Raw genomic sequence first — 26,760 nt, 5'->3', positions numbered from 1 at the left:
CCAAATGCCTCAGATAATTTAAAACATCATGGTTACAATTCCCTTCTTTTCTGAGTTGCTTCTTTCTCTCTGTTGGCTCTTGTGGTGCTAGCTGTATCAAGACCATGTCTGCACTGCAGACTGCAATATGTTACATACAGAAACACTCAAACTGACTTTAAATAAAACAACAATGAACACTGCAACCTGCACCAGGAGATAACATTTTGGGCAAGCCCAAGAAGCTACCAGGATTGAGCCTAGTCATACCGGGAAAACTGTTTCCAGCATCTCTATCTAGACACCATGGCAGACCACATCAGTTATGCACTTGATATCTTCATAACTAAGTGAAAGAGACTGTGTGAGTTCTTGCAAGGTAGCAGAAAAGTACAAAGAGCTTCACACTCTATGCAATAAATTGCTCTTGCATCCACTGAGATGAAAGGCTGCAAGTACAAGATTTTCCTTTTATCTATATATTAACAAAAAAAAGTCTGAATCTGTAGACATGAGCTATATTGGGGCACATCTACTCTGTAGTCATTGCTGTCAGCGAGCTTTAACCAGGCTAGATAAGCATTACTGGCTGTTAGGGATGCTAGTACAAGCGCAAAGCAAGTGAGGCTGCCCAAGTCCTGCCTCCGGGGAATGATGGCTGCACACCACACTCCAGTCTGAGCCAGCTGTACAGCATTCACTTGTGTAACAAAATGCCTCAGCAAAATGAACCCTCACTAACAAGCACCTCAAAGGATTAAGCACATCTTAAGGAGGCTATTTTGCAGGTAGTGCTGTGCAAGAGCGTGCCTCAGGCGGCCATGCACTAAATTCCCATTCCGGCTTCCTCGCTGGAGTCAGCGTGCTATGTGCATGGGCACCTCTGACAGTCTAGCCCACAGCTTGGCCATTTTTCAACAACACACAGTAAATCCAGCACACAGTTCCAGGCAGAAATCAAAACCTGCTGTACCCCATGAGAAGCACAGGGAGGATGAGTTAGGTACGTACGTACCCGCAAGGCAGCCAGAATTCCCAGCTACCATCTATGAAATATTTCAGTGGCAACAAGTAGCCGAGGAGTCGGCTTCCTGGACCAGCAAAAAGATAGTGCCTTGTCCCTCTTCCCAGGGGACAGGATCAAAATGCATTAAGGTAAGCAGTACGGCCACTGTTGCTACTATAAACTGTCCATTTCTGTGGCATTTGTCTAATCTGAATACCCATACATTAAGAAACAAGACAGTGAAGCCCCCTGTAGAAACAGAGCACAATTCTGGCTTTTTAGAAATTCATCTCAGCTCTCTGTTTTATTGGCCATTTTTTTAAAAGAGGGAATAATACCTTATCAACTGACATGAGCTAAAAGGAGAATAAAAAAAGATTAACAATTTCAGTCTGGAATAAGAGAGTTTTGAAGCAAAGGCATGAAAATTTAAAGGTTTTGGGGTGGGGATAAAGAAAAGAATTTACAAGGCTTATTTTGTGAACCCAGAGGGTTAATTTATCATGGAGTGAGTCTGGAACTTGAAAAGCAAAAAATGGTTTATTGGCTTTGAAGGTCAGATAACTATGTTATATCATATTCAATAGGGTAAGGTTCCAAGGGTCTACAGGGTTTCATGACAATTGCAGGAATCCTTATAAAGTCTAGTTTATACCTTTATCGTTAATAGCTTTCTAATCCTTTACCGCAAATTTATAGTTTAGAAATGGCAACACATCTTAAAGATTAAAGGTATGTGACAAACAGTTCATGTCCTTTAATAATCAAATCACATAGCTTAGATTGGGGGCTTATCAGGCTTTTTCCTACTCTATGGTTTCATAGGTAGAGAATACTTTATATCCCTATTACATGAATGATGAATGGGACCATTGGTTATGGGCTGTTATTTGCTTGGCTGTAGTCAATATGTTTTCTTTGGACAGGGACTTCAGTGATTTATTTCTCTTTTGGCCTTATCACTTATTAACTCAGGGCAGACAGAAACAGCCAAGGTTGTGAATAAGGACTAGTGCCCATTTAGACTTCTAATATCAGAGAAAATATTCTTTTTAATGATCCAGCTACCCTTTGCTGCGTAGACTCTGATTGCACTTCCCTCTAACTAGAAAATAAAGGTCATATTTCTTGGAAAGTGTATACATAAAATATGCAAAATAATATGTTTCCTTCACAGCCAGCTTTATTCTGACGGTTGCTGTAATTGCTTTCATTTTGCAGCTGTCCTACAGGTACGCTGCACACTTTCAGTGATTGTTTTTTGCAGTGTGTTATGGTGCTGCCAGTGTTTAAGAAATACCAAAGATATGAGAGTTCTGTGCTCCTATTAGCATACAAAAGGGATTTTCCAGTCTACCTCCACCGCCTCCTCACTGTCTGAAGCACCTTTTCCCTGCAATCGATTAGGATTCCTCCCAGCTTCCTTTCCTGAATTTCTGCAAACCAAATCAACAATCCTAATATTCCTAATATCCCCATCAGCCAACTCTGATAACTCTCTGTACTTCATTCCACTGGGCACGTCCTACCAAACTTCAGAACAAACACTTTTGTAACAACATTAACCCTCAAGCCCACCACAAATAATAAAGACTGAGGTTATTTCATCTAGGAGAGCTTGTTTTAAAACAATTGCAACCATTTTTTTTCCCCTCTAAAAATTGCTAGACAGGCCAGGCAGACCAGGTATCAATGCTGACTCGGCAGAGCAACTAAGTTAATGGACTGGAACTCAGAAAGGGCCAGGTTCAGGCTTCAAATAGAGATTTCCTGAGGGCAACTTTCCTTTTGAAGGGCAAGTAAGACCCAAGATCACATCACTGATGTGGGCACCTGGAAGGAGAGAATTCACCAATCCCTCCCTTGTTTTCCCACCTGTACTTTACCTGCAAGCATCCTGGACTCAGCAGTGGTGCCATGAGGACCTAGTTCTTCAGTGCCTATGGCAAACTCCTACAATAGCAGAAAGCCCAACGCACCAGACCCAAGACAGGTCCATCCCTGAGCTCCGCACACCACCTGATGCCGCTGGTGTCCCCACAGCAAGGTCCAGGTGGGAACAAGCACTCGGCATGACAAGATGAAGGGGGAACCTAGTGAACTCTGCATTAGGACATTTTTCAGAGAGCTGTTATGAGAGGTTCTTTGCTTCTTTCCAGAAGCATTATTAAATCCACCAGTACAAGCCTACATTTACAAAGGATTTAATTTCATTCTTCCTTACTTGATTGCACTTATAGTTAGGATTTACCATCTCTCCTCTGTCCTTTGTAGAGTCTGTCTGAGATCAGGATCAGACTTTACCTTGAGCATCCAAAGCACAGGATAACCTGCAGTGGAGGGCTCTCCTGCTTTTAAGAACAGACACCAGCTCTTATTTTAAACCTTATACATTTCTTTGTATTGAGGGATTTTGTTCTGTTCTTCTGTAGCACTCTGTGACTATTTAACTTCAAGACATCTGATACTTTTTATTCTACCACTGCTATTAATATTTACTAGTGAAAGGCAGATAAAAACTGCTGTTAAAAACAAATGGTATTCATTTGCTAGCTACCAGATCTCATAGCTGGTCACTCTTCTGGAGAAGTGATGTGCTCTATATTTCATTTCAGATTAATGATCATCATATCTTTGTGGGTGAAGAATTTTATAAACACATCAGGATAAAACCCAAGACAGCATCAGAGATGCTGGGGGTTTTATTTTATTTTTATTGTTCTATTGATGATGGCCTTCTCTCCTTATTTATACTAATCAGCTATTTAAGTGCTCATGATTTAATAATAAACACACATGAATGAGGCATTGTAAAACTAATGAGGTTGTGTATTACTGATGTTGAGAACAACTGCCACTAGGTTTTAACATTTCTCAGGAACTAACAGATACCCAGCTATGGCCAAGGTTAGCTGGTGGAAGGGTCAAACTTTAGCCTACAGGGATCAAGAAAGGCTCCAGTGGGGCTACAGGAACCTCTTGACAGCCAGCCTGTCTCTCATCACTGCTTCTTTTTTCTTCTTCTTTTTTTTTTTTCCCCCTTTCTTTTTTTTCTTTTTTTTTTTAGTCTACAAACTCCAGAACTCTCCATTCTGAAAACTGATTGCTTCATTGATTGTGTACCTTTTGAACTTTGCATAGTTATTGGTGCCTTCTTGAAAAAAGAAAACTTCCCTAACAAGGGAATCACTGAAATTTACCAGGCTGGAAACTTTAGGGACTGGAGACCACCTTGCAAGTGGTTTCAATTCTGATCAACTCTGTGTATGTGTACGTAAGTTAAACCTCTGCTTCTTGGGCCATGGACTGAGATTTTAAATGGTGATGGGTAGTTTATGGTCTCTTACTCTTAGAGGTATTTGACTAAGGAAATGAAAAGAGAACAATTCTCAGAAGACAACTACCCCTATGCTGCTGTAAATTAAACCATTTAAAGATAAAAACCTAAAAATGAAGCCACCAAAAACTGAGGCTTTTGACAATGTTACCCAAATCATCTGTGATCTGCAAGGCTCTTCCTGTTTGTACACAGACTCAAATGTTTTTGGAAGTAAGTAAAGGGTGAAATGAGGATGGAGCAGGGATTTTTCCACATGAGGCTATTTCTTCTTTGTAGCAACTAGGGGAGTGAAAAGTTCTCTGAGAAGCCCTATGACATTTCAGAGGAAGAGGCAGTTTCCCAGAAATTCTGCGAATATCTTGACCTTCACAGTGCTAGCATTTCTACATCACTCTACACACAATGGCCCACAAGCGTAATGCAAACACTGGTCAGTCTCAGCAGTGCTCCTCTCTGACCTACTCAGCCTTCGTCATAATTATCCTGGAGGATCGGTGCTCAGCATCTGCGTTATTCACACTGCACAGCAAGCCCTATGTGTCTATGTTGACCTTACATCCACCCGTTCCTGCTAGTCGCACTTCTAGAGACATACCATATCCTATAGCTTATAACAAACCCCAAACGAACTGGGGGGCGGACTCGCCTGTTTCTCTAGGGATCCTATCAGCACACAAACGGTTTAGCCCACAGCCTCCCTGCAAAACTAAACCAAATGAAAATGGTCCCTAAATTCCAACCCGTATTCAACCCCATAACCAATTTTCAAAAAAAGGAACCTTTGGGGTATTGCTCAGCCAAGAATCTGAATTAACCCCATATTGTATACATAACCCCAGTGGCAAAGCTATATACTTCTAGCCCCTATATAGTCCTTTGCTCTAGCTTGGGAACAAAAGCACAAAACCTTAAACTGAGCAGGTGGTAGAAGACCCAGCATAACACATGTTTATGGACCTTCCATATGTCCTGTCCAATATGCAGTGAGAAAAATCCTCCCTTCACTTACATTCATGCAGTCCCACTCAAATCTCATGGTTTAGTACCATAGCAAAACTCATCTGTAAAAATCATGCTGTCCATGATGCATTCATTTTTTAAAACTAAAACAAACCAAAACAAATCTCAAAGGCCTGTCTAGGTATCACAAGTTTGCACCAGATCTTATCCCTTATTTTAACTCAACATATGCCCTGACTCACCTTGGCAAACTACCTACGGATTTGTATCCCTGGTGGCTTCTCCCTGTATCTCAGTTTCTCCAGTCCTAAAATAATGATAGTGATACATACCTGACTCCTAAGTTGTGACATGAGGCTTAATTCATTCAGTGCTCGTCATTACTAGAAGGCACTTACAAATGAAGGGTGCCATAGGGAAATACTGACCACCACATCTGGGTATCTGGTACCTGTGTGCAATATGGACTTCTAATTTTATTCCAAAATGAACACACATGCAAGATGTGTTCAGACTTCTGTATTTCTTATAACATTCTCTCAGGAATGTCAAAGCTTAAAATCTAAGAATTACTCTGTAAGTGCATGCTAATGGATTGCTTTGTAGATGGAAAATAAAAAACTTATGTTTTCTTGTAAGCACAGGGTTGACACTGGTTTATTTCTTTCAAAAATACTTATAAAAGCCAGGATTTCTCTGTATATATGTGACCTTGATTCCTAGATGGCACATGGGCTACTTAGAGATCATGTTACTAAGTTATTTGCAGTTAAAGGGGAAAAAAAGGCTAAAATTAATGGGTCACTGGGTATTTTCTTCTGAGAACTTAAGTACTTAACAGTAAGAAAAAAACAGTTTACAGCCAGGTGGCTTGAGGGGATATTTTGTTGAACACTGATTAAAAATAATTTCTTCTAAATGAGACCTGACCACAAAATGGGACCATTAACGAGCAGGGACATTCTCACCAGAAAGGAAACTACGCTTGATCAACTCCTGCACCGCCCACAAACCCCAGGTCTTTTTCTCTCTCACACACTCTTTTTTTTTTTCTTCCCTTTTTCTCCTCTTCCCTTCTCTTGTTCTTAATAGCAGGGTAAATAAGCAGCAAGTGATGCTGAAATGTTTTCGGCCAAAAACAGAGGCCAAACTCCTCTGAGAAAACATTTGGCCTCTGTGGTTTTGTAATATGTTCCAGAACACTGAGTTCACTGAAGAACATTGTGAAAAACTCCCATCGGCTGGAGTGATGCTGGGGAATGTTACTGTATCCCAACTTCCAATTGGTCCATTTCCTGCAGGCCTTGTTAAAAAAAAAAAAAAAAAAAAAAGAAAAGAAAAAAAATAGTGCTATGTGGGAGTTAAAACTAAGTTCTCATGGGAAAAATGAATGGCAAGAAATTCTATCTTTAAAAGAAACAGCTAATCTGCTAGTTTGATTGTTCTTCAAAACTTACAATGAACCAATAATCCTAATTAAAAACACTTGGCCTAGTTCTCTAAAGCATCATAGCTTTTTCTATGCTTCGTTTGTACACACCATAGACTATTAGGTTTTTTTCTAGTGCTCACTAACAAAGTGCTGACTTTGTTGGGATGGCTGAGCTAATTTCGTGAACTCAGTGTGAAACCTTAGCTAAACAAAATTGTGGTAATTTTCCTTAATTTGTAAAAGTGATTGGAGTGCAAACAAAATTTTCCTCTTGGGTCAATCCTATAATTTTCAATTAACTAAAACTAATCGGCAGGCGTGTACTGAACCTGCATTTTGTTTAAAGGGCTGGAAGGCACTTCTGAAGGTCAGGATGCATTAATTGTTTTTATTTTAGTTTCATTTAGTCCTTTTAAAAAAGCCACATTTAAGTTCAGGCTGCCTTTAAAAGGAAAATGCAAATCGTGTGAGGTACGATTTCAGTCACAATAGCTTTTCTGTATCTACCGTAACTCCATAAAACCTGCATAAGTAAGAGAATTGTCCATGGATTGGATCCCCCTTGATTTTATCATTCTTTTGTATTTCATAACTTTCATTTGCTGAATGAAAAATAATGTGATTTAAACAGTAACCTGAAAATGCATATATGGAAACAGTCTCCCTACTGGGACACCTTATTTCCACATTTAGCCATCTGCTTCTGGGTAGACGGGCTAAACTGCTGCCCTCCTTTTTACTGGAAAAGCTAATTAATGATGATCTGAAAAGCTAAACCAAAACGGGTCCAAGCCACTTTTACATTTGAATTGCAAAACAAAGTCCCCCAAAATGTCTTCTCAAAGTCGAGAAGGGCATGTTTCCTCCCTTTCTTCTTCCTCTACATGCATACTTGCCATTTCACCAGTCCATGAGGCAGCCACCCGAGTGGCTTGACAACAAGCCGGACAGCACAACTTATTGTGAGTGAGAAAGTGAGAAGGGAAAGGATTTGTGGTCAAACTGGCCAGAGCTCTGGCTGACACTTTCATGTGGTATACACTGGCAGTTTGCACCAGCTGGCAATTTGACCCTTTGGTTTTTCTTTTTCTTTTGTTCCAATACATTCAAACCCTAAATAACCTTTTTGGTATGGTGTGTTGTTGTCCAATATATGAATTTCCCACACATTGTTGAAATCATAATGATCGCAAATACACACAGCCTCCACAAATGCCTGCAGCTCAGCCAGCAAGGCGATACATGAACACTTTAAGACCCAGTTTAAAGAAACCCAGTGCATAATCCCAACTAGGGGAGAGGGTATTTGAAAAAGACAACAAAGCTTTATAAGGCACCTTTGTTCAACTCGCTCAGTGTTAAGAAAAATCAAATGAGAGCTTTTGCTACCCAGCTGGAGCACAGAAGTCTCTCCTCTGCCTTGAGTCCCTGTGTGTACGTTCCGAGTTGGAGCAATATACATGCCCAGTGTAATTCAGAATGCCTCATAGCCACAACTTTTTGTGATATATGTTATTCTTAAAGTTTTGGGGCCAACCAAGAATGAGGAAAGGAATTACACTGGATTGTGATGAACCACAGTTCAGGCAGTTACAGAAGTAGTCCTGTCTGCATGTGTCAAACAACAAGCACATAAAAGGACAAGCATATCAAAACCCGGAGCAAGGCACTAATTCTTGTAGCATGCGTACCTTCCACGGAATCAGTGACACACAGTCTTTTTGAAACGTTATGCTGCTACCTGATTTATTTCCCAGGCCATTCTTATCACTACTGAGAGTGGTTTAACATTGACAGCACCTGCAATGTCCTAGTGTGGGTTTTTTGTTAATAATTCTTCAGGCCAAACCACTCAGCTTAGTGGCCTCAGTGTGGGCTGCACTGCACCCCAAAATACACGGCAAGTCACTATGTCTGCAGCACCGGCTGTGCTGAAGGCTACTGAGCCTCCCTGGAAGCCAAAGACAAGTATGTTACAGTGAGATGGGCAGGCAAACAGGCAGCTGCTTTGAACGCTTGCAACACTTGGCTGACAACATGAGATGGAGATATTTAGCAGGATGCTCCTTGGAAGGCAAGTTTGTGATTGCACTAGTATGCCTAGCTCTTTATGCTTGCAGTCTTCCTCTGTTTAAATACCTCAATATCTGTTTTTCTCCTTCCTCCCTGCTCCTGGGTAAAGAGATGTCTTACTGCAAGGACAAACAAGCAAACAAAAATCCCACACTGGTATGTTTTCAGATTCACCTCTACAGTCATCCATTTCTGAAATCCAACCTAAAGCGGTACTTTCAATGATGTGCTCAGCCAAAATAATAAAATACAGTACAGTTTTTAATGATGAAAGCAGAAGCCTTAGCAAGTGTGATATATTGCCTGCCCTATTTCTTTACATTATATCTAGTACTAAAGCATCCTTACCTGTGTAAATGAATCTTCCAGGCGTTCCCTTGCAAAATTGCTTAGACTTGTAGGACAATGTGACTTCTACAACCCCTGGGATATGTCGGGGAGGCGTCTGTACACGGATAGCATGAGGAGTAATCAGCTAGAGGAAAACATTGAGAAGGGAGAAGAAAGGGGGAAAAAAGCACTGTTAGATACTGAGCACTTCTTTAATAACACTTTCCTCTCAGATCACAGTAAACAAGCTCTGAAACATGTAATTAACCTGTCAATGTTTGAATACAATCTTGATGTAACCCACACAAAAGCCGGTGACTATAATATTTACAAGAATTCTCCTTCTCAGCCATAACAACATTATTTCTGTTTTCATACATGGCAGGCACGTGCTTCCTAGTACAAGCATTAGCTCAGATTTAATGCAATAACTTCAGCTTACAGCAGCAAGATGCCTGTGTTGGCTCAGGTGAACACTGGGGTCATGACAGTGTCCAACAAATCTGATTGATAAACGATACACAGTTATATGTGTGAACATGGCAGAGCACAAGCCCAGAAAGGCTTTTACATGTACTAGTCCCCAGCTGACATCTGTACACTGCAAAAGCACCATGTGCTGCTGTGTCAATTTTGTATTCATTTTGTGTTCGTATAAATGATTACTGCAGAAATGTAAAGTTTGGCTTTTGAAGGATGCTAGATCTTTCCTTGGAAATGATGGGAGCACTCAAAAGAGATATACCAAATATAACCATCTAACCATCACTTCCAGTCTGCCTTTACTGCAATGACTGACACACATCTGAGACAGCTCCCGCAGATGTGGATTTACACAGTAGTAAGTAGAAAAACTTAATTTTCTTGCTGTTGGGGCTGGAGATCCTGATCTTCTTAAGACAAAAGGTTAGGGTGGGTCAGTGCTGCAATTTCCAGGCTCTAGACCATTTTTGCTCTTTCAAGATTCTGGAACGGATTTAAAACATAGTCCCTGAAATTAACACTAGAGCCATCTAGGAGATCACTGATTTACAGCAGGTTAACTCAAATCTCTGCTTCACTCAGAAACTACAACATTGTCCTCCCCATCACTGAAATGTCCTCTTTTCACTCATCATTCTCCCTCAGACAAGAATAGTAAAAAGAGATACATAGAAAATGTGACATGATTGTGTCCAGCATCCAAGATACAGCTCTGGCACATGGATAATCCTTCTCTAACTGACTGCAGAACATTAACATACTTCTAGAGAGGCAAACAAGACCAAGACCATAACTAGCCTCGACAGTCAGCAAAGCCATGGGCACCTATGCAGACAATCAACTACTCTGTGTTAATGGTTGAATTGTGTCCTGGATTAGGGAGTACATTTTGATAGAGAAAAAGATAAATAAAAAGCTAATTTTGTTCTTATTTTTACTAGGAACCAAATATTTCAAAATTGTAGTAAGGTCCTACCAAAAAAATGGACCTTTAACCAGTTCTTTGTTTAGGGCACAGGACTAAAAAAGCACAGAAGGAGAGTAATATCTGTCAGAGCCATCTGCGTTACTGAGGGAAATGGCATACACAGTAGGAAGTTCTCCACATTTAAAATAAGAAAATTAATATTAAATCAAGTTGAAGATTAAAACCATAACTACCAGCATCAAATGCTCCAAAAGTTTTCCAGACACACGGAAGTCATAAGTCATATGTCATTTTAGAAATGATCATGTAGGAATTGATGCCTTCTTGTTTGTGAGCTCCAAAGAAGAAGTTTTCAGGCTCTGCTTTGAAATCAAGTGATTTAGAAACTTACTTATTTTTAAAAGAAACCTGCTGCTTTTTTTTTTTTTTTTCTAAATTACTCACTCTATCAACTGGGTGAAAAAAAAAACCCACCCAAAACCAAATCCCAAACTTCCAAGGATTGTTTTTTCTTAAATTAAGTTGGCTTACAGTTGGGCTGACCAAAGACTAAAAATCTAGGGCAATTCTCTACACACCCTCAACAGCCAGCAGAGGCAGAAAGCACCACCAAAAAGCCATTTATTTCCACTGCTTTAGGCACCTCGCACGTTGGGATGAACACCTCTCACGTTGGGATGAACTGCTCTCTGTGGAAGCATCTACCTTTCTCCAATGAACCAAGATGACAAGTTTAGACTAGATACTTAACTGTAGGCAGCCAAACATAGCTGAGATAAATTTCATCCTCAAGTGGTTCTAGTTAACTGGGTGAACTGGCAAGATGAGAAAAGTTTCATGACATTTTTAGGGGGGAAATATTTGTAAAAACAGCCAAGGATTTTAATAGTAAAGGTTAACATGCTAGTCTTACTACATCAGCATGTGCCTTGCACCCCTCTCCCCCATTCTGGCATGAGCTATACAGGCAGCTTCTGGTTGTATCTTTGAATTTCCCAGCATTTACTGGTCTGTCACCACTTTAATGTTCTTTAAACATAATTTGTGGCATTTTCCAATACTCATCTTCCTTGGTTCCCAAGAAATGTCTGACCTATTTATGGTCCATTGTTACAGAGAGCTGGGGAGAGTTAAGCAAGTTTCCTGGTTTGTTCTCCACAAACAGTTTGGTTTTCCTTTGTGCTCTGAAGTAAATAAGTTTAACTGTGTTTAAAACCACAAATATACAATAATGTCGCCCACACATTCCCAAAGGGTGAACATTATGTCTGAAGTCCTATGGTTTATGATGCTCAGGATGTATTTTACTCATCTCTTCTCTAGAACTAAAGCTTGGGAGGTATACCAGGAGAGTACCCGTGCCTTTTCCTTTTGCTTTTTCTCCTCAGCAACTGTCATTGACCCTTGTCAGTGACATAGTGCTGAGCTAGAAGGATCTTTGTTCCACATCAGCCTTCAGTTCTCATACACACAGAAAGGAACTGGCTAGCTTGGTCACATCCCAGCAGTCCCCTATATTGCTGTCATACCAAGAAATGGTCTTTAAGGAACAAACAGTGTCCCCTTGCACATCAACACTGGCCCTCTGGAACCCACCTTTTGTCTCAAACTCTGATTCCCCTGCACTACAGTCCAGGACCAGCTCCCCGAATTGAGCTGGCTCTGTTTTGCAATCTCAGTGACCCAATGGGTGCTGCACCAGTCTGGGTACTCCAGGGCCACCCACGGCAACAGCAAACCTTCCCTTGACTTCAACAGCTCGAAGATTAGTGGATGGTTCCTGTCGACACTGTCAACCTGTGACCTGACCTTGGGAACCCACTCCACCTTTTCCTAGCATGTTTTCTCCCCTCACACTGACATAGCCTGTATCTTCTTCAAGACACAACCCATCTCATATCTGCACGTAAAGCATCTGGAAGAGGGGAACTATTAGCTCAAGGGATATTAAAAGTAAAGAGACCACTTCTGGAAGCCTCTGAGCCCCAGACAGGTGGAGACTGGTAGAGTGTTCTGGGGAAGCATCACGACATGCTCACCCTGGTTTTTTTATAGACATCTGTCAGTGCCCACTGCCGAACACAAGACACTGAGCTAGGTGAACCTCCATGTCTGACCCAGTAAGGCCAATTTTATGCCCTAACCTCAGGTAGGAATTCTTAGCGCATTAACAGACATCAAAACAACCGTAGCAATGACATGCCAAGAACTAAGAATTTGTAAAGATGAGTTACATACATTTCTGAACACATTTTTTAATTGTAAATCTTGAGCAAGGCATTAATGTGTGATTTGGACATGAACCCACTGGCCAAAATCCCAGATCCAGCTTCCTCTTCCATTCCAGCACTTGGCAAATTGAGATCTGGAGCTGAACATAAAACTAGTAACTGGATCATTTCTCCCAAGGCATTGTCAAGTGAATTGGTCTGATACTTGGCAACTGCATTAGCTGTTTGATATAAACTCTTACATGTCAATTGGGACATGCTGTGGATTGCATTAAAACCTGAGTTAGAGATCTTCAGAATGGAGGAAGGTGCATGTCCTTCAACGTCCAAAACACATTTGGTTTGAGTCTGTACAACAAGCCTCTTTCTGTGGTTTGCTAATATATTCTAGACATTCTTGTGTGATGCAGCATCATTTCACACTCTTCAGAGTGCCAGGTTACTTTCTTTTTTTAAAAGTGACATTTTATAAGGAGATGTCATTAATCTGAGTCACTAGTTTATTTCTGCATGCTTGAGCTCTGGTTTGTGGTTAGGGAAATGGTGACAATCAGTCATAACTTTAACTTGGACTCTGTGTGAAGAGGACCTTAGGACAGGAATGAAGAAAAATCCTACCAGCTGAAGGTAATGACAGCTTTCAGTGAGAACAGGACCTTTAAGGAACCTATATTTTTAAAAATGACCAATGACTTTGCATGCCTCAATTCTGGGCATCCATATGCTGCTTAATAAGCTTGGGTTTTCAAAAAGAGGGTGCCTTCTCATTTTTTAAAAATGAGTCAGACCTCCAAAATAAGCACTCAAAAACAGAAACTTCCAAAATCAATAATAAACATAAAAAGCAAAATAAAAAACTGTGTCACAGAATTTGATTCGGCAGCATTAAAAAAAAAAAACCACAACCAACACAAAAAAACCCAACCACAAACCAAAAAAAATCTTCTGTTTTTGTGCTGTACAAAGGTGAAAAACTGATGTTTCAGTGCTTCATCTTTTCTTAATACAAAAGAAAAAGAAGTTGTTTCCATCTGACTCTGTACAGCTGGAAGAATGTTCTTGGCAGGAAAATGTTTGAAGAAATAGTTCATTTTAAGCAAATATTGCGGAATATTTATAAGAAACTAATTTTGTCTTCACAATCGTGTATTTGCCCTGAAACTCGACTCTTGGAGTTTCAGCCCCCTAGTAAGAGAGAGAAACAACAGAGGATTTTTATCAGCAGCTCAGATCTGGAATATTTGCAACAACGCACAGACTGAGAACGTAAAAACCTGCAAATAACAACTCCGTCTGGCTGGGGAGTGGACAAACAGACAGGCAGCGGCTCTGGCAAACAGACGATTGCAGGGAGTTGTCTGTCCAGATCCAGCATGTGCACAGAATCTACCAATGTCGTTTGTTGATTATGAAAGTGCCTTGAAAAAAAAAGGCATTAGATAGCCCATTTTGCTGTACTCTAAAAATATCAAGGACTTTTAAAGTCATTTTTATAAAGTAATATGGGAGTTAAGGATTAATTGAACCTACTGGCTTAGGGTATCTGTATTTCTGCACAAAATTAATGTGACAAATTAAGTTTTTATTTAGTTCTCCCTGGCTGAGAAAGGTTGTAATTATGTTAGAGTGTTTACAGCTCAAATATATGTTTAAATAATAAATATGTGTTTCAGAAACCATTTCAAACCTCCTTTTTTAACACAGTCAACTCCATTTCAAGCATATAAATATTTCAATTACAAAACTTGAATACATGTAAAATAAATTAAAAATATATTATTTACATTTCAAATTATTTATAGCATATGCTGCTTGACAGCAACAAATTCAACCTTAAAATGAATAATTTTTTTTTTTTTACTTGTAACTTTGCTTCTGAACTGTGATAGGATTTATATTTTAAATATCCATGCATCTCAGGTACTTACATGGATTTTGCTATAATAAAATCTGAGTAATATAGGACCTTTAAGACAATTATCTTCACAGCACCTCTCCAAAGAAGGTGACTAATCTTATTACTACGTTACAGAAAGAGAATTGAACTTTAAGCAGATTATGTGATTTGCCCAAGGTTCCATGCAAAGTCTGTGGCAAAATGATGCTTAATTTAAATATTAGACTTCACCCCCAAAACCACCTGCAATTATAACCGAAAATAAAGCTAGAAAAATCCATGCAAAAATGCTCTGCAAGACTCACTCTTTTTCTTTAGTTTCCACTTATCTTGTCTTGTTTTGGATTTTTTGCAGCTCCGTTAAAATCATGTTTTCTTTGGGTCCATGAAACAACTTGAAAATTCTACTTGAATTCACTGACTAAATAACCCGGCCAGGTTTGCTGAAAACTGAGCCTGACTGGCAGCTCAGGGGGAACCTGCTCTGGGTTTGAAATAGTACTGAAATTTAGAAGACTGACAGTTCAATTCTATACTCTGTTAAAGTAAAACAAAAATATTTTTCCTGGATACTGAAAATGCACTAGACATTTTTAGAAACAGGAAGGCAAACGAAAGAACTTATTTTGTACTTCATAGGTGGCTAGTAAGTGTAATTTGAAATATTTATAGATGACTATTATTTAGGGATCATTGAGACAGCTCACGTATTTCTGCACTTGTTTAGCATGTTTGTCTGCTTCTCTTAGAAATAATTTCTTTTCCCCTATAGGGTTTTCCATTGCTCTCACAGGTGATGAAACTGAGAAGCAATTCAGTAAGGGAGAGACAGTGGAACAGTTTTCACTCAAAGCGAACTTGCAGCCCGTTATAGCAACAAACTGACTTTGGTCTGGACCCTCTCTAACATTATTAATTTTATGACAAGACCTTGCAACCATCAGCAACAATGTTTTGACCAGAACTAGCTCTCCTGAGATTAGAAACGGCCAATTAATGGCTTCCACTAATAAATAGAATCAAGATTTATAATGAAAGATCCAATCCTGCAGTACCAAAATCAGAGCACTTTCCTCCCAGCCTCTTCACCTTTCCCTGTTAAACGTCTGTAGCCATAATGGCTTCAATCCTAACACACAAAATGCTTACACTGGACCCAGGGGGCACTTTCATGATCACATAAGGGCTTCAGAATAGGGCTTATTTAATATATCTCCTTTTCTGGAATGCCCTTTCACTCACACTTGTCCTCAAGTGGAAGGATGAGAGAGAGAGAGTGAGAACAGTGAAGCCCTGGAAGGACATTAGAGAATACCCTTCATATGGAAAAAATGCTGCCATATGTGCAATGGCATCAGTAGGGAGAATGTGCTGGATATGAATTAAGCTGTAACGTTGATTTAATATTTATAGGATATAAGGTAAAACATCAGAAGATCCTTACATCACTGGGTAAGCATTGCATAGCTATTTTGGAGATGCTGATTTGTCTGTTGGTGTGTGTATTTCAGTACTAAAATAATGAAAATAACAATTTCTTATAAAACCTCAATAATGCTTTCGGAAAGCCATAAATGCAAAACGTAAACCTTTCCTCAGAGCTGTGTTCCCATGCCAGTGAAGCCTGTGGAAACTCTGCCCCAACTTCTACAGCCCTGCACACTGGAAGTGGCCATTTGGGTGATGCTGCCTGGGTTTTAACATTCCACAGGCTTTTGCAGGATATCAGACTCCACATTTAATTATGTGCCAGAAGAAGAGAGGATTTAGGAAACTGGGAGGAACAGCAACAGCAAAAATGGGTAAGAAACAAAAAAAGGGTTACTGTGAAACTACAGAGGCCCCTGCTAGGTATGAAGAATCTGTACTTTCCACTGTGGATACAATACTGTGTATTTGGTTGCTATTATGAAAATGACACACCAAGCATCTACACTTTAAGGATATGTTATTCAGAGGTGCTGAATTTCTGCAATCTCCACCTCAGTGAGCTGCAGCTACAAGCAGCCGGTTTCCCTGGAAAGCAGGATCACCTAAATGTTTGTTTCCTGTGGGCCCTTAGCTATTGTAGTGCTAAATGCAGAATTATTCACACAGGCATTTATCCTTCCCTTTTCTTGGAATAAAAGACACTGTGCTAAATTCTGGGCCAGTGAGAGGAGGTGCAAATCCCCTGGCTATAAATGATCTCTGCCACAGGTAAATTTGACTAATTATTTTCATAAAGCTGAACGAGGAAAGGATGCACATCTCAACATTTGTTGCTGATTTAGCATGTGGCATAGAAAAAGGACAGGCTAGCTATAAGCTAGACAAAGCTATTAGACATTACCGTTCAGACAACACCTACCTCACTCCAAACCAGCATGGTGCCGAATATGACCTGTAACCCATCAAAGAAATTGTCTCCTATGATGATGACAGTGGCACCTCCTGTAGTCCATCCTTCACTTGGACTGATGGCTTTGATACATGGTGTAGCTGCTTTTCAACACACATGAAAAAGAGAAGTATTCTGCTGTTAGAACCAGATTTTAATGATAGAAGACTTGAGAAAAATAAAATAAAAGGAGCTTTCATTTTCCCCCCCTTACTAACACAAAGATTTCAGCAATCATGTTCTTTCTAGTACATGCACATGACCTCAAACTGTATCTTTGGAAGCATTTTTTTTTCTCAATTAATTTGTTTGGGTTTGTTATCTGCATTGGAAAAAATAACTTGTTTTAAACCTATATTAACAAAAAAAAAAAAAAAAAATCACAGCGTGATGGGCAGAGACCAGTTGGAAATCAGGACAAATCCCTATCTTTATTCTATATTAAATGCACAGTTAACCTGAGTTAATAAAACAATCTCCAGTGAGCTTGCTTTATTATCCATTATAACCTGAATTTATCACGGAAACTCCTATAAATATTAAGGCAAATACTGTCTAAATAAAAAAAGGGTGTAACCCTCAGCATTTCTTTAACTGTTCTGTAATCAGATCCAGGTTGTTGTAGTAATAACCACCCTGCCCTGCTTAATGGTATGGCTACTACTACAAAAAAACAACCCAAACCCAAACCAAAATCCATAACCCTGCCATATAGTCATTCCAGTACTCTGCATCTACTGGATAATTAAGTGTGTGCAATGCATTCTGCCGTATTCACAGGGTCCATCCCCACTTTCACTAGCCACTTTCTTGGCACCATCTGTACTAAGCGCCTCCTGAGAGGATATTGAAAACTCAAGCACTGCTCAAAGTGGTAAACTCAAATCTTGGTGTAAGATCTTCTGGTTAAAGACTATCTAAGCAGAAACACACTCAACTTTATATATTGTGGGATAGGGCAATATAAATGTCCACATACTGAATCTCCTCCTCTGCAGCACTGGAGTACATCAGAATTTAACTGTGCTGAAGCAACAGGAATAACATTACCATTAAAAAAAAACCAAACAACTGAATAAGACAAAAAGCCCAGGGTAAGTCTCAGCTGTGGAGTCTCAGGGTGGTCAGATGGGTTGATGAAAAGAAGCAACTCCATCCCGAATGTGACCAACTTCTCCTTGCTAACACAGCACGAAGTGAAAATATGACACCATACCATTAGATAACATTTTAAGTAAAGTAGGTACCTCAACAAATTCATTAGCCATGAAAAACGGATTCCTTAAGGAGCAGCAAAACTCCACCAGTCAACCTCAATACTGGAAGGAAAGATTTTTTCTTTTAGATAGGAACCCAGTCCTCAGCAGAGAGAAGAGGGTGGCTCCTCTGAAAACACATAAAGGACTGCCATTGCCCACGCTGATTTTGCAATGTCAATCAGGTGTCAAACAGCAGGACAGACTTTGTTAGCTGCATATATATATATATTTCTCTCTGCATCTATACCTTTTCTTTTAGGATTGTTGGCATTTGGCTGTGAATTGCTACTTTGTTGAAAGGTTGCCTCAGCTGCTAATTTGGTTTGTTACTCTGAGTATTTGATGACACTCAAGAGAGAGCACTCAGGCACTTCATCAGGTAAGGATTTACTTGGAAGATAGGGTGTGAAATCCACCCACTTGTTAGCACCTTCCAGGACAACACCCTTGCACCCATGAATTACTTAACGTGGCTATGTAGTGCCACAGCCCCTGCCCTACACTCTTCTAATTGTACAGACAGTAAATTAATTCAATCACAGAAACCTAGTTTAAAATGCTCCAGAGACCCTGTGCATCTTTATGATTATTTCGTGAAGTTCTGCTAATGGTTTAGTGAAGTGCTAATTGCATGTGTTGGTGAGGCTGCTGAGAAGCTCCTTGCTCCCAGCCCCTGGGCAGGGTGGGCAGGCGTGGAGCTGGGAAGCCAGAGGGACCTGGAAAAGGAGCCATTGAGTCACCCTTAGCAGTGAGTTTCTGTGGGCACTGCTGCAGACTAGCACCACCGGTGATGGAACGCATGCATGGGGAGCAAACAGACCCCATCCCTACCTACAAAAGGTTGTAAGTGTCAGGCAAAACTTTTCCACTACTTAAGCTGGTGGAGATGCCAGCTCTAGTGAAAAACACAAACACACAGAGGCAGAAAAAAATCATTACCCTACTCCAAACTTGGCAGAGCATAGCCATTAACTTTTACATGAGCTAACAAAAGAAACATCCTAACATTACCGTCATGAAAATGTAGTGCACACACAGAAGTAACTTCAATATGTTTAATTTGGATTCAAGTTACTTGCATAAAACTGTGCATAAAAAACATTGCAAAGTCCAAAACCAAATGCTTTCATTTCAGCCGAGCTCACAGCAACGGATTTACAGTGAAAGCAGCTTTTCAAAATGCCATCTAGCCCTTTCACAGAATCAAACTTTTTCATAAATAAAAATTAAAACCACTTCCAAATTACACACTTTCCAGCATTTCCAGTTGTTTGTGGATGCACACCCCCCACAATAAAACCTGAAGATAATCAGTTTCCCACGTGTCAGAGACTGAGCTACTTTTCTTAAAGACTACAAGCAACATTTTTTTTCCAGAATACCAGTGAATAAAAACTGTTTGAGACCATAAGCCATTAACAGAAAACATATGCAGCCTTCAAAATTATAGAGTCAATTCATCTTTCAAATGAATGCAAGACACTGTTCTGCAGTTACAGGTCCCCACTAAAGGTCTTACTGTTTATCTTGTGATGTTCTTTGCGGTCCCTACATTGCACTCAGAGGTGCGAGGTGCTGCACTGTCTGTGCTGCCTCATGTATTTGATTCTGATACTTTATACATACATGTGCTTAATATCAAATACAAGCCAAGTCCCACGGCAGCCAGGGGGACTTTGAGCAGACACTCAGGTCCTTGTGCTGAACTGGGGCTGTGGGTTGTTCACTGGGACACTCTCGTCTGCAAAGTCAATGTGACCACTCGCATGTGTAATTTTATTTAAATATGTAGCAATTATGCTGAATCAGTGCCTCACCCAAACTGCTGGCAATAGCCCAGGACATCTCCTCTGAGGACAAAAAGTCAGGACTTGGTGGTTTAATAAGCAGGGCAGGTTGGTGCCCTTTGCAGGCACTGCCTGAGAAGCAGTGAGAGCTGCTTCCCAAAAGATTCCAGGGCATTATTTTCCCTTGGGAGCTGTCACAGAAACCAATGGAACTTCCCCACTTTCACCACACAGTTTCTCTTATCTCAAAACCTAAGTGTCTGTAAAGACTGGAAGGGCTGCATGAAGGTGCAAGGGAAGCTGCACTGGAGGGCTGCATCCCAAGGCAGCCTGTGGAGACATGCTGAAGGGGGCATCCAGACCGCCACCTGTTTTGAAGGCACAAAGCATGTTTATACAATGACATGTTGGCAATAGCCAGTGTCATTTGGAGCACTGGCCTTACGAAATCTTTGCCCTTCCCAGGTCTTTTCCTTGGGGCACCAGGAGGGAGGATGGAAGAATTAGGTCCCATTTGCCAGCATCACCACAGGTAACGCTGAGAGGGGAGGGGGGCAAGGCAATGACCTCAGCTCTATTTATGCCCCTGGTACAACTGTCTGGCCAGCTCGGGCCTTTAGCTCTTCATACTTCTTCTGTTAATCATTTGGCAACTTTCAAAGCGCTGTCTGGAAGGTGTTTACTTCTGTGCAATCCTAGAAAAACAGAGCTAGGCACAATAATCTTTTCACCGGGGACCCTGATTTTTCTACATTTTGTTTTGGTCACAAGAGAAAACAAAATTCAGAACATTTCTTTTGCAGAATGCAAAGTTCAAGAATCTCTATCTGGAATTAACTATTACACTTTTTAATATTTCCAAGAAAACCAAAATATTTTGTTTCAAAACATTATCACTTAACGTGCCCTTCTGTAACACCAAAGCATCATTTCTAAAATGGTGTTTTTAAAACAAATAGAAAAGAGTTACATAAAATTTAGGGGGCTTCTGTAGAAAAAGTGATTTTAGTCAAGGTCTAAAACTTCGCTTCTACAAAAAATGCAGGACCAGTTCTAATAAAGCCAATGAAGTGTGTATGATTGATAACATGAACAGATTTTTATGTCCAGAGAAGAATTATAATTTTTTTAAAAAAAGGATAATTACATATTCTCACACATATCAACTTCTTTTTAAAATGAACATTTGGGAGCCAACTAGAACCAGAATGAAAAGTTTGGTAGCCTAACTATCAGATAAGATTTTAAGGGTCTTTGGTGTGAGCATATTGCATTCAGTGCATGTTTTCAGAAGTCGTTGGGCTGAGGAAAGACTAAATATTACTCCTCCAACTGCAGGCGTGGACCTTGCAGCAACTTGCTGAAGGTGATGAGGCCACATCCTCCACCTGCTGAAATGGCCTAACGGTTATGAGCCTTAATGAGCTGTTCTCCTTCTTTGCATAATATCAAGGCAAATCAGTGTTAACACCTGACATGTTCCATCATGCTGCTCCTGCGGTTTGAGTTAACAGAGAGAGGAGGTAGAAGGAGGCACTGCAATCCCAGACTTATTGAAGCCAATGGGAATTTTGCCACTGACTTCAAAGCTAGGGTCTCTGTCAAAGTGTTGGGCTAAAGGCTGGACTTGATAATCTTAAAGGTCTTTTCCAACCTAAACAATTCTACAATTCTATGATTTTAAGGATTTAAGAGCAAAAACCTTAATGACTTTCAAGGGAAACAATGTTCTTTGGAAATCTTCATCTTTTCTCAGAATACACAGTGTTGAAATCTTATCACCTTCCATACAAAGGGTGGTAGGTACCAACTTCAGCACACAGGTAGCAAAAAAGAAAAGTTTTTTGTTGCGTGCTGTGTGTGTCAAGTGTGTTCCTCTACTCCCCCAGCTACTGATATACAGGGGATTTTTCTTCCTTCAAACTGTGACAATAAAATGATTACCCCGCCACAGTTTAGCATAATGGTTCAGAAATGCTTGTGGCATATTGCAGAGTTAAAGTGGAAATTATTAGGTAGCTCTTCTTTGTTATAATAATGATCACTCCACAAATAAAAGCTCTTCTCCCAAAGGTACTGCAAGGCACAAAATGCTAATTCTGAAGATTATGTGTGCGCTTTTATTAAATATTACTATGCCCTGTCTGTTTGAGGGCTTCACTGCTCTGATTGTTTTATGAGTGCCATGTTAATGTCAGCCCCATCTTGCTAGCAGCAGGCACACATTTTAGCTTTTGTATGAGAGTTGATCAAAGGCCACGTGCTGAGGGAATTGCTGAGAAAACACGGACAAGCGATAAAAATCTAACAGATTAATTGGTTTAAATTTCATTTCAGGGCGTTGAACTTTGGCTCAGGACACTAGTACTACACTACCAGGCAGGGCCTAATTACCACATTTCCAATTTGCCTCTGAACAATGCTTGGAAGGGAGAATAATAACAGTACTAATAATACTAATAACAATAATAATAATAATAATAATAACAGCAGCAACAACAAAATAACAGCAATACCATCTCCTCGTATCTTCTTGTACATGTTTAACAACTTTGTGTGCAGGGAATTGCACTAGGAAACCCCTCTCCCCCACATCACCATCCCTCTGCCTCCTGAGCATTTCCACCTGCCTCAAATAGCAACTGAAGACAGAAGAAATAGCAGATGCCCTCAGGAGCATCAAACATCTGAATTTACAGAATCAGTGAGGTCCCAATTCAAGCCCCTCACAAACACACACTGGACATCTCATATTCTTAATTAAGGACCTGCATTTATAAACAAAGAGAGCATTTTATTCCGCAACAGAAATTATCTATTCCATTGATAGAAAACAGAGGCTGGAGGAAAAAAACCCCACACATATTTACTACAAAGTTTATGGGTGGCCTTGGAATAAGGGTTAATTGAGCTTAGAGGTAAATGTTCACTGAGGTGAATTAGTGGGATGCACATCTATCAGCAGGGCTCTGGGACTGCTCTTATTTAGCTTCTGAAATGTATCTGCTCTATGATTAATATCCAGTTTGTACTAGTGACTGTAAGAATGACCTCGCCTGCAGTTTTTATCATGAAGTGTGGTTTCATCCTCCATTATTCCATGGATGAGGCTCTGACAACAGTTGCTACATCACAACAGGAGTTTAAATGATGGGGTGCATGCTTTTATTTTTCTTCTCTTTAAGAGTATTGTGACACACAAGGAGAGTTGCATAAAGGCAGTTAAAATTGGGAATTCAGAGGAAAAGGGAATTTATACCCCATCTTAGAGGAAGTACTGAAAATATCTGGAGTTAAATTTTCCTTTTTTTCCTTGGGTAAAACCTAATTCCAGGTTAAGTATATAAATGACCCACAGATTAACCCATGGTTTATGGGTCTGATCCTGCACCCTGTTAAATGCTTTCGCCAAACTACTGATTTTCAGAATATCAAGACAAATCAGTCATAAGCACTCAAAACCATGACTTCTTATTAAGTTGTGCTTCAACAAAACCACTTGAGTGCTTAAAAACCCAGCTGAAGAAGTTGCAAAACAGGGGCTAGATTTTGTTAAGGTAGTTGGGAAGTCCTCTGGGCAAAGCTGTCAAGAGCTATGTAATGGATACAGAACTAGGGTTTCCATTTCAAAAACCATTCAGGTTACATGTAGACCATCCTGCACAGTGCAGGGCTCATCCAGCCTGACACTAGCAGCAGCAGAGCCAACATACTCATGCCAATGTGCTGATTTCAGGAACTAAGCTGCTATGTCTACTCAGAGTTGCAAACTGTCAAATGTAGCAGTGACTCAGTGCTAACTCTGGGATTTCTAGAGCAGTTTTATATCATCTGGTGGAGATCTTCCCTCAGGTACCTCATAGCTATTGAAATCACGTAGGGTTTGTGACACTCAGCAAGGCAGTGCCCAGGAATGGTCTGAGCCCAAATTCCTTTCCCACAGCACGCTGGAGCTGAAGGCACACAGCACTTGTTGGGATGCCCAAGGCCTTTTTGATCTACACTTTTAGTTTGGCAAGGTATGTTTCTCTTTAACAGGGGAGAAATCCACTATTCCTTCCCTTCTTGAGTTATAAATTTACAGAGATGTTATACAGGGAGGGAAGGGTTACTCCATTCATCATTGTTTATTGTGGATTTTTCACATTAAGCACTTCAACAGATTGACTTTATCTTGGAGGGAGTGGTTTTTTTTTCAGAACTGAAAATTATTGTTTTTCCACAATTTGTCAGTTTGAGAGAATGAACCAAATATTGTGTGTGCATGTGTGTGAGAGAGTTGGGATGGGTTGTTTTGGGTGGGTTGGTTGGTTTGTTTTTTCAAAAATAAGATTCTCATTCCTGAGAAGCAGGAGTTGCCATTGTCTGCCCACCTACTTTGAGCATCCTGAAAGGGTGAACGCTAAAAATCTTGTGTGCTCATGCAATGGTACCGTTCCAGTCTAGTGTGTAGAGGCGTTGCCGGAGCTGTATGCAGCACAAGCAACTGAAGTTTACAGAACCAGCCTGGATTGGAAAAGTCTATAGGACCAGTTAGTCATAGACACTTCAGGGAAAGGGAATGCGGCAGAGTTTTTACATATTGTACTGGAGCATTAAATCTTCACTCTTAAGCTAAACAATGCATTTGCTGTTTATCTTAGTAAAGTGATGATCTTCCTGCTTTCCTTTTTCATATCGCAGCCTGCTCCCTTTCCTATTCTCTCCTGACAATAAGCAGCTGCTGTGCAGGAAACAGGGTAACAGAGGTTTCCCTCTTGAGGAGATAACTCACGCAGCTTTATGCAACACAGGCACGAGGATGTGATGCCCTACTCCCCCTTCCCAGCTCCCTCCTTTACAGCATCTTGATATTTGGGACTTACCATTTGCAAGCTTTAAAGATTAGAACACCCTGCCAAAAATGGCAACCTCCTCCTGGTTCTTCGTGACATCTGCACTGGGTGAAATCACTGAACCAAAAATATACACGCCATGCAATCCCTCCAGGTTGGGGGAAGGGAGGGAAGGTTGCCTTTGTTTCTGTTTTCAAGTAGTGAAATTAAAGGTATTGGCTGTGATTTTCTGCCTAACATTTCGGATGCTTAGTTCCCATTAATGGGAATTGAAAATGTAAATTACCTGGGATAATATTCCACCTACAATCAATACTTAAGCCAGTGTTTCTCTCTTATCCCTGCTGATGCCTCAGCTAGCAAAGTTACATTTCATGGAGTCCTCTGTGTTTCTCTTTCCCTAATGATTTCCAAAGCTCTCAGTTGTTGATCACTGCCTGAAAAATGACTGCATGGAAAAAGGAGGCAATCTGGAATAATGAGAGACGTGTTACAAAGAAATTTGCTCTGTACTTTACTTAAAACATTTCCATAAAAATAATAATTGTTATCTCTATATGACTGCAATAAATGTATTTTCATTCATTCTTCTAAACCCTTTCACACCACAGAGGAAGTTCTGAAGTTCTGATTTATTTGGGGCTTTTTTGCTTCTGTTTTGGTTTTTTTTGTTTTTTTTTTTTTTAATTTTAGGAAGCAACTCCTGGTTTCAAAAAATTAATAAAACAGTAAGAGCCCTTAGCATCTCACTGCAAGTTGGTAAAACTTGACTTCAAAAAGAGAGCTCTGTCATGTTTGTTTGGCAAATAATAAATTCCCCAAGAAAAATGCAATTTCACAAAACACTTAAAAATTTTATTAAATTCAATATATAGGTAAAGCCAAAGGTATAGCTAAAACATGAAGATATATATATAAAATAATACGTATGTTATTATTCTTGAAAAATTTTATATGCACCCTCTCTATATAAATACATAGATAGATAGATATTTCAAGAAGCCTAACAATTTTATTGCGAGATTTTTTGACGCACTGTTCCGATTTTTTATTTCAAGGAAATTTCAGGCAGATTTTAAGCTGTAATTTTTGCATTCATTATTTTTGCCCCAAAGTTGGAAGATCATCATTTTGAGTCAGCCATGAAGAAAATGTAGTGGATAGCCTAAACCAATGCAGCTACTCAGCTCCGGCACTGACATAAGTCTCTGTCATCTTGAGCAGCTTGGTTGCACAGGGGATACACACACAGTAGACCAGAAGAAACATCCAAGAATATTGCAGAGGGTCTACCAAATATTGGCAGCACTTCCAGCTGCACAACTGGGGATAAGTTTGCTCAGACCCAAGCACCAAACCAGTGACTGCTTCAGTGCACTGTCCTTCCTCAGGGAGAACATCTCAGGGATGCACAGGCACATTCTGACCCCAAGCAAGATAAATGCTTTACTATGAGTCCCCAGATTATTGCACCTCAATTTCTTCACTCCTTCCTCCATCCCACAGGGTCACTTGAAAAGGTAGAGGAACAGTGTTCCTAAAAGATGGGAAGCCAAAGGCAATAGCATGCAGGGGACTAAGGTGTGATGTACGCATGGGATTGCACCATTTTATCTCAGTGCGGACTTTAAAAGCTTTGTTAGTACAACAGTGAAAAAATCCTATATGCCTCTCCTGTTTCAGTTTCAATGGCTTCCTACTGATTCAACTACTGATTTAACGCTGATGAAGTTACAGAGCCCATCTAAGCCAGTATGACTATTTTAAAAACAATAAGCATGTCCAGAAAGGAGACTACAGCTGTTTAAGTACACTGAAGTTTAAAAATAGCTGCACAGAT

The 26,760-nt window shown here is 40.1% G+C and overlaps 1 protein-coding gene across 10 annotated transcripts in view; it reads right to left on the bottom strand.

The window, feature by feature from the left end:
* EBF1 (EBF transcription factor 1) overlaps window positions 1-26,760 on the bottom strand; it is a 286,812-nt gene that overhangs the window by 58,709 nt on the left and 201,343 nt on the right. For 6 of the 10 annotated variants that reach the window (XM_080398542.1, XM_080398538.1, XM_080398535.1 and 3 more), the window contains 2 exons: window positions 17,010-17,143; window positions 9,139-9,265 (listed from right to left, as the gene is read on the bottom strand). In XM_080398542.1, the coding sequence (XP_080254668.1) occupies window positions 9,139-9,265; window positions 17,010-17,143 (261 nt within the window). The remainder of the gene's footprint in view (window positions 1-9,138; window positions 9,266-17,009; window positions 17,144-26,760) is intronic. The other 4 variants (XM_080398539.1, XM_080398537.1, XM_080398544.1 and 1 more) reach the window with 1 other exon arrangement.

The sequence above is a fragment of the Falco punctatus genome, assembly GCF_963210335.1.
Source record: "Falco punctatus genome assembly, chromosome: 8".
NCBI lineage: Eukaryota > Metazoa > Chordata > Aves > Falconiformes > Falconidae > Falco > Falco punctatus.
Note: the sequence above shows the minus strand (reverse complement) of the source record. Positions and strands in the feature narration are given on the sequence as shown.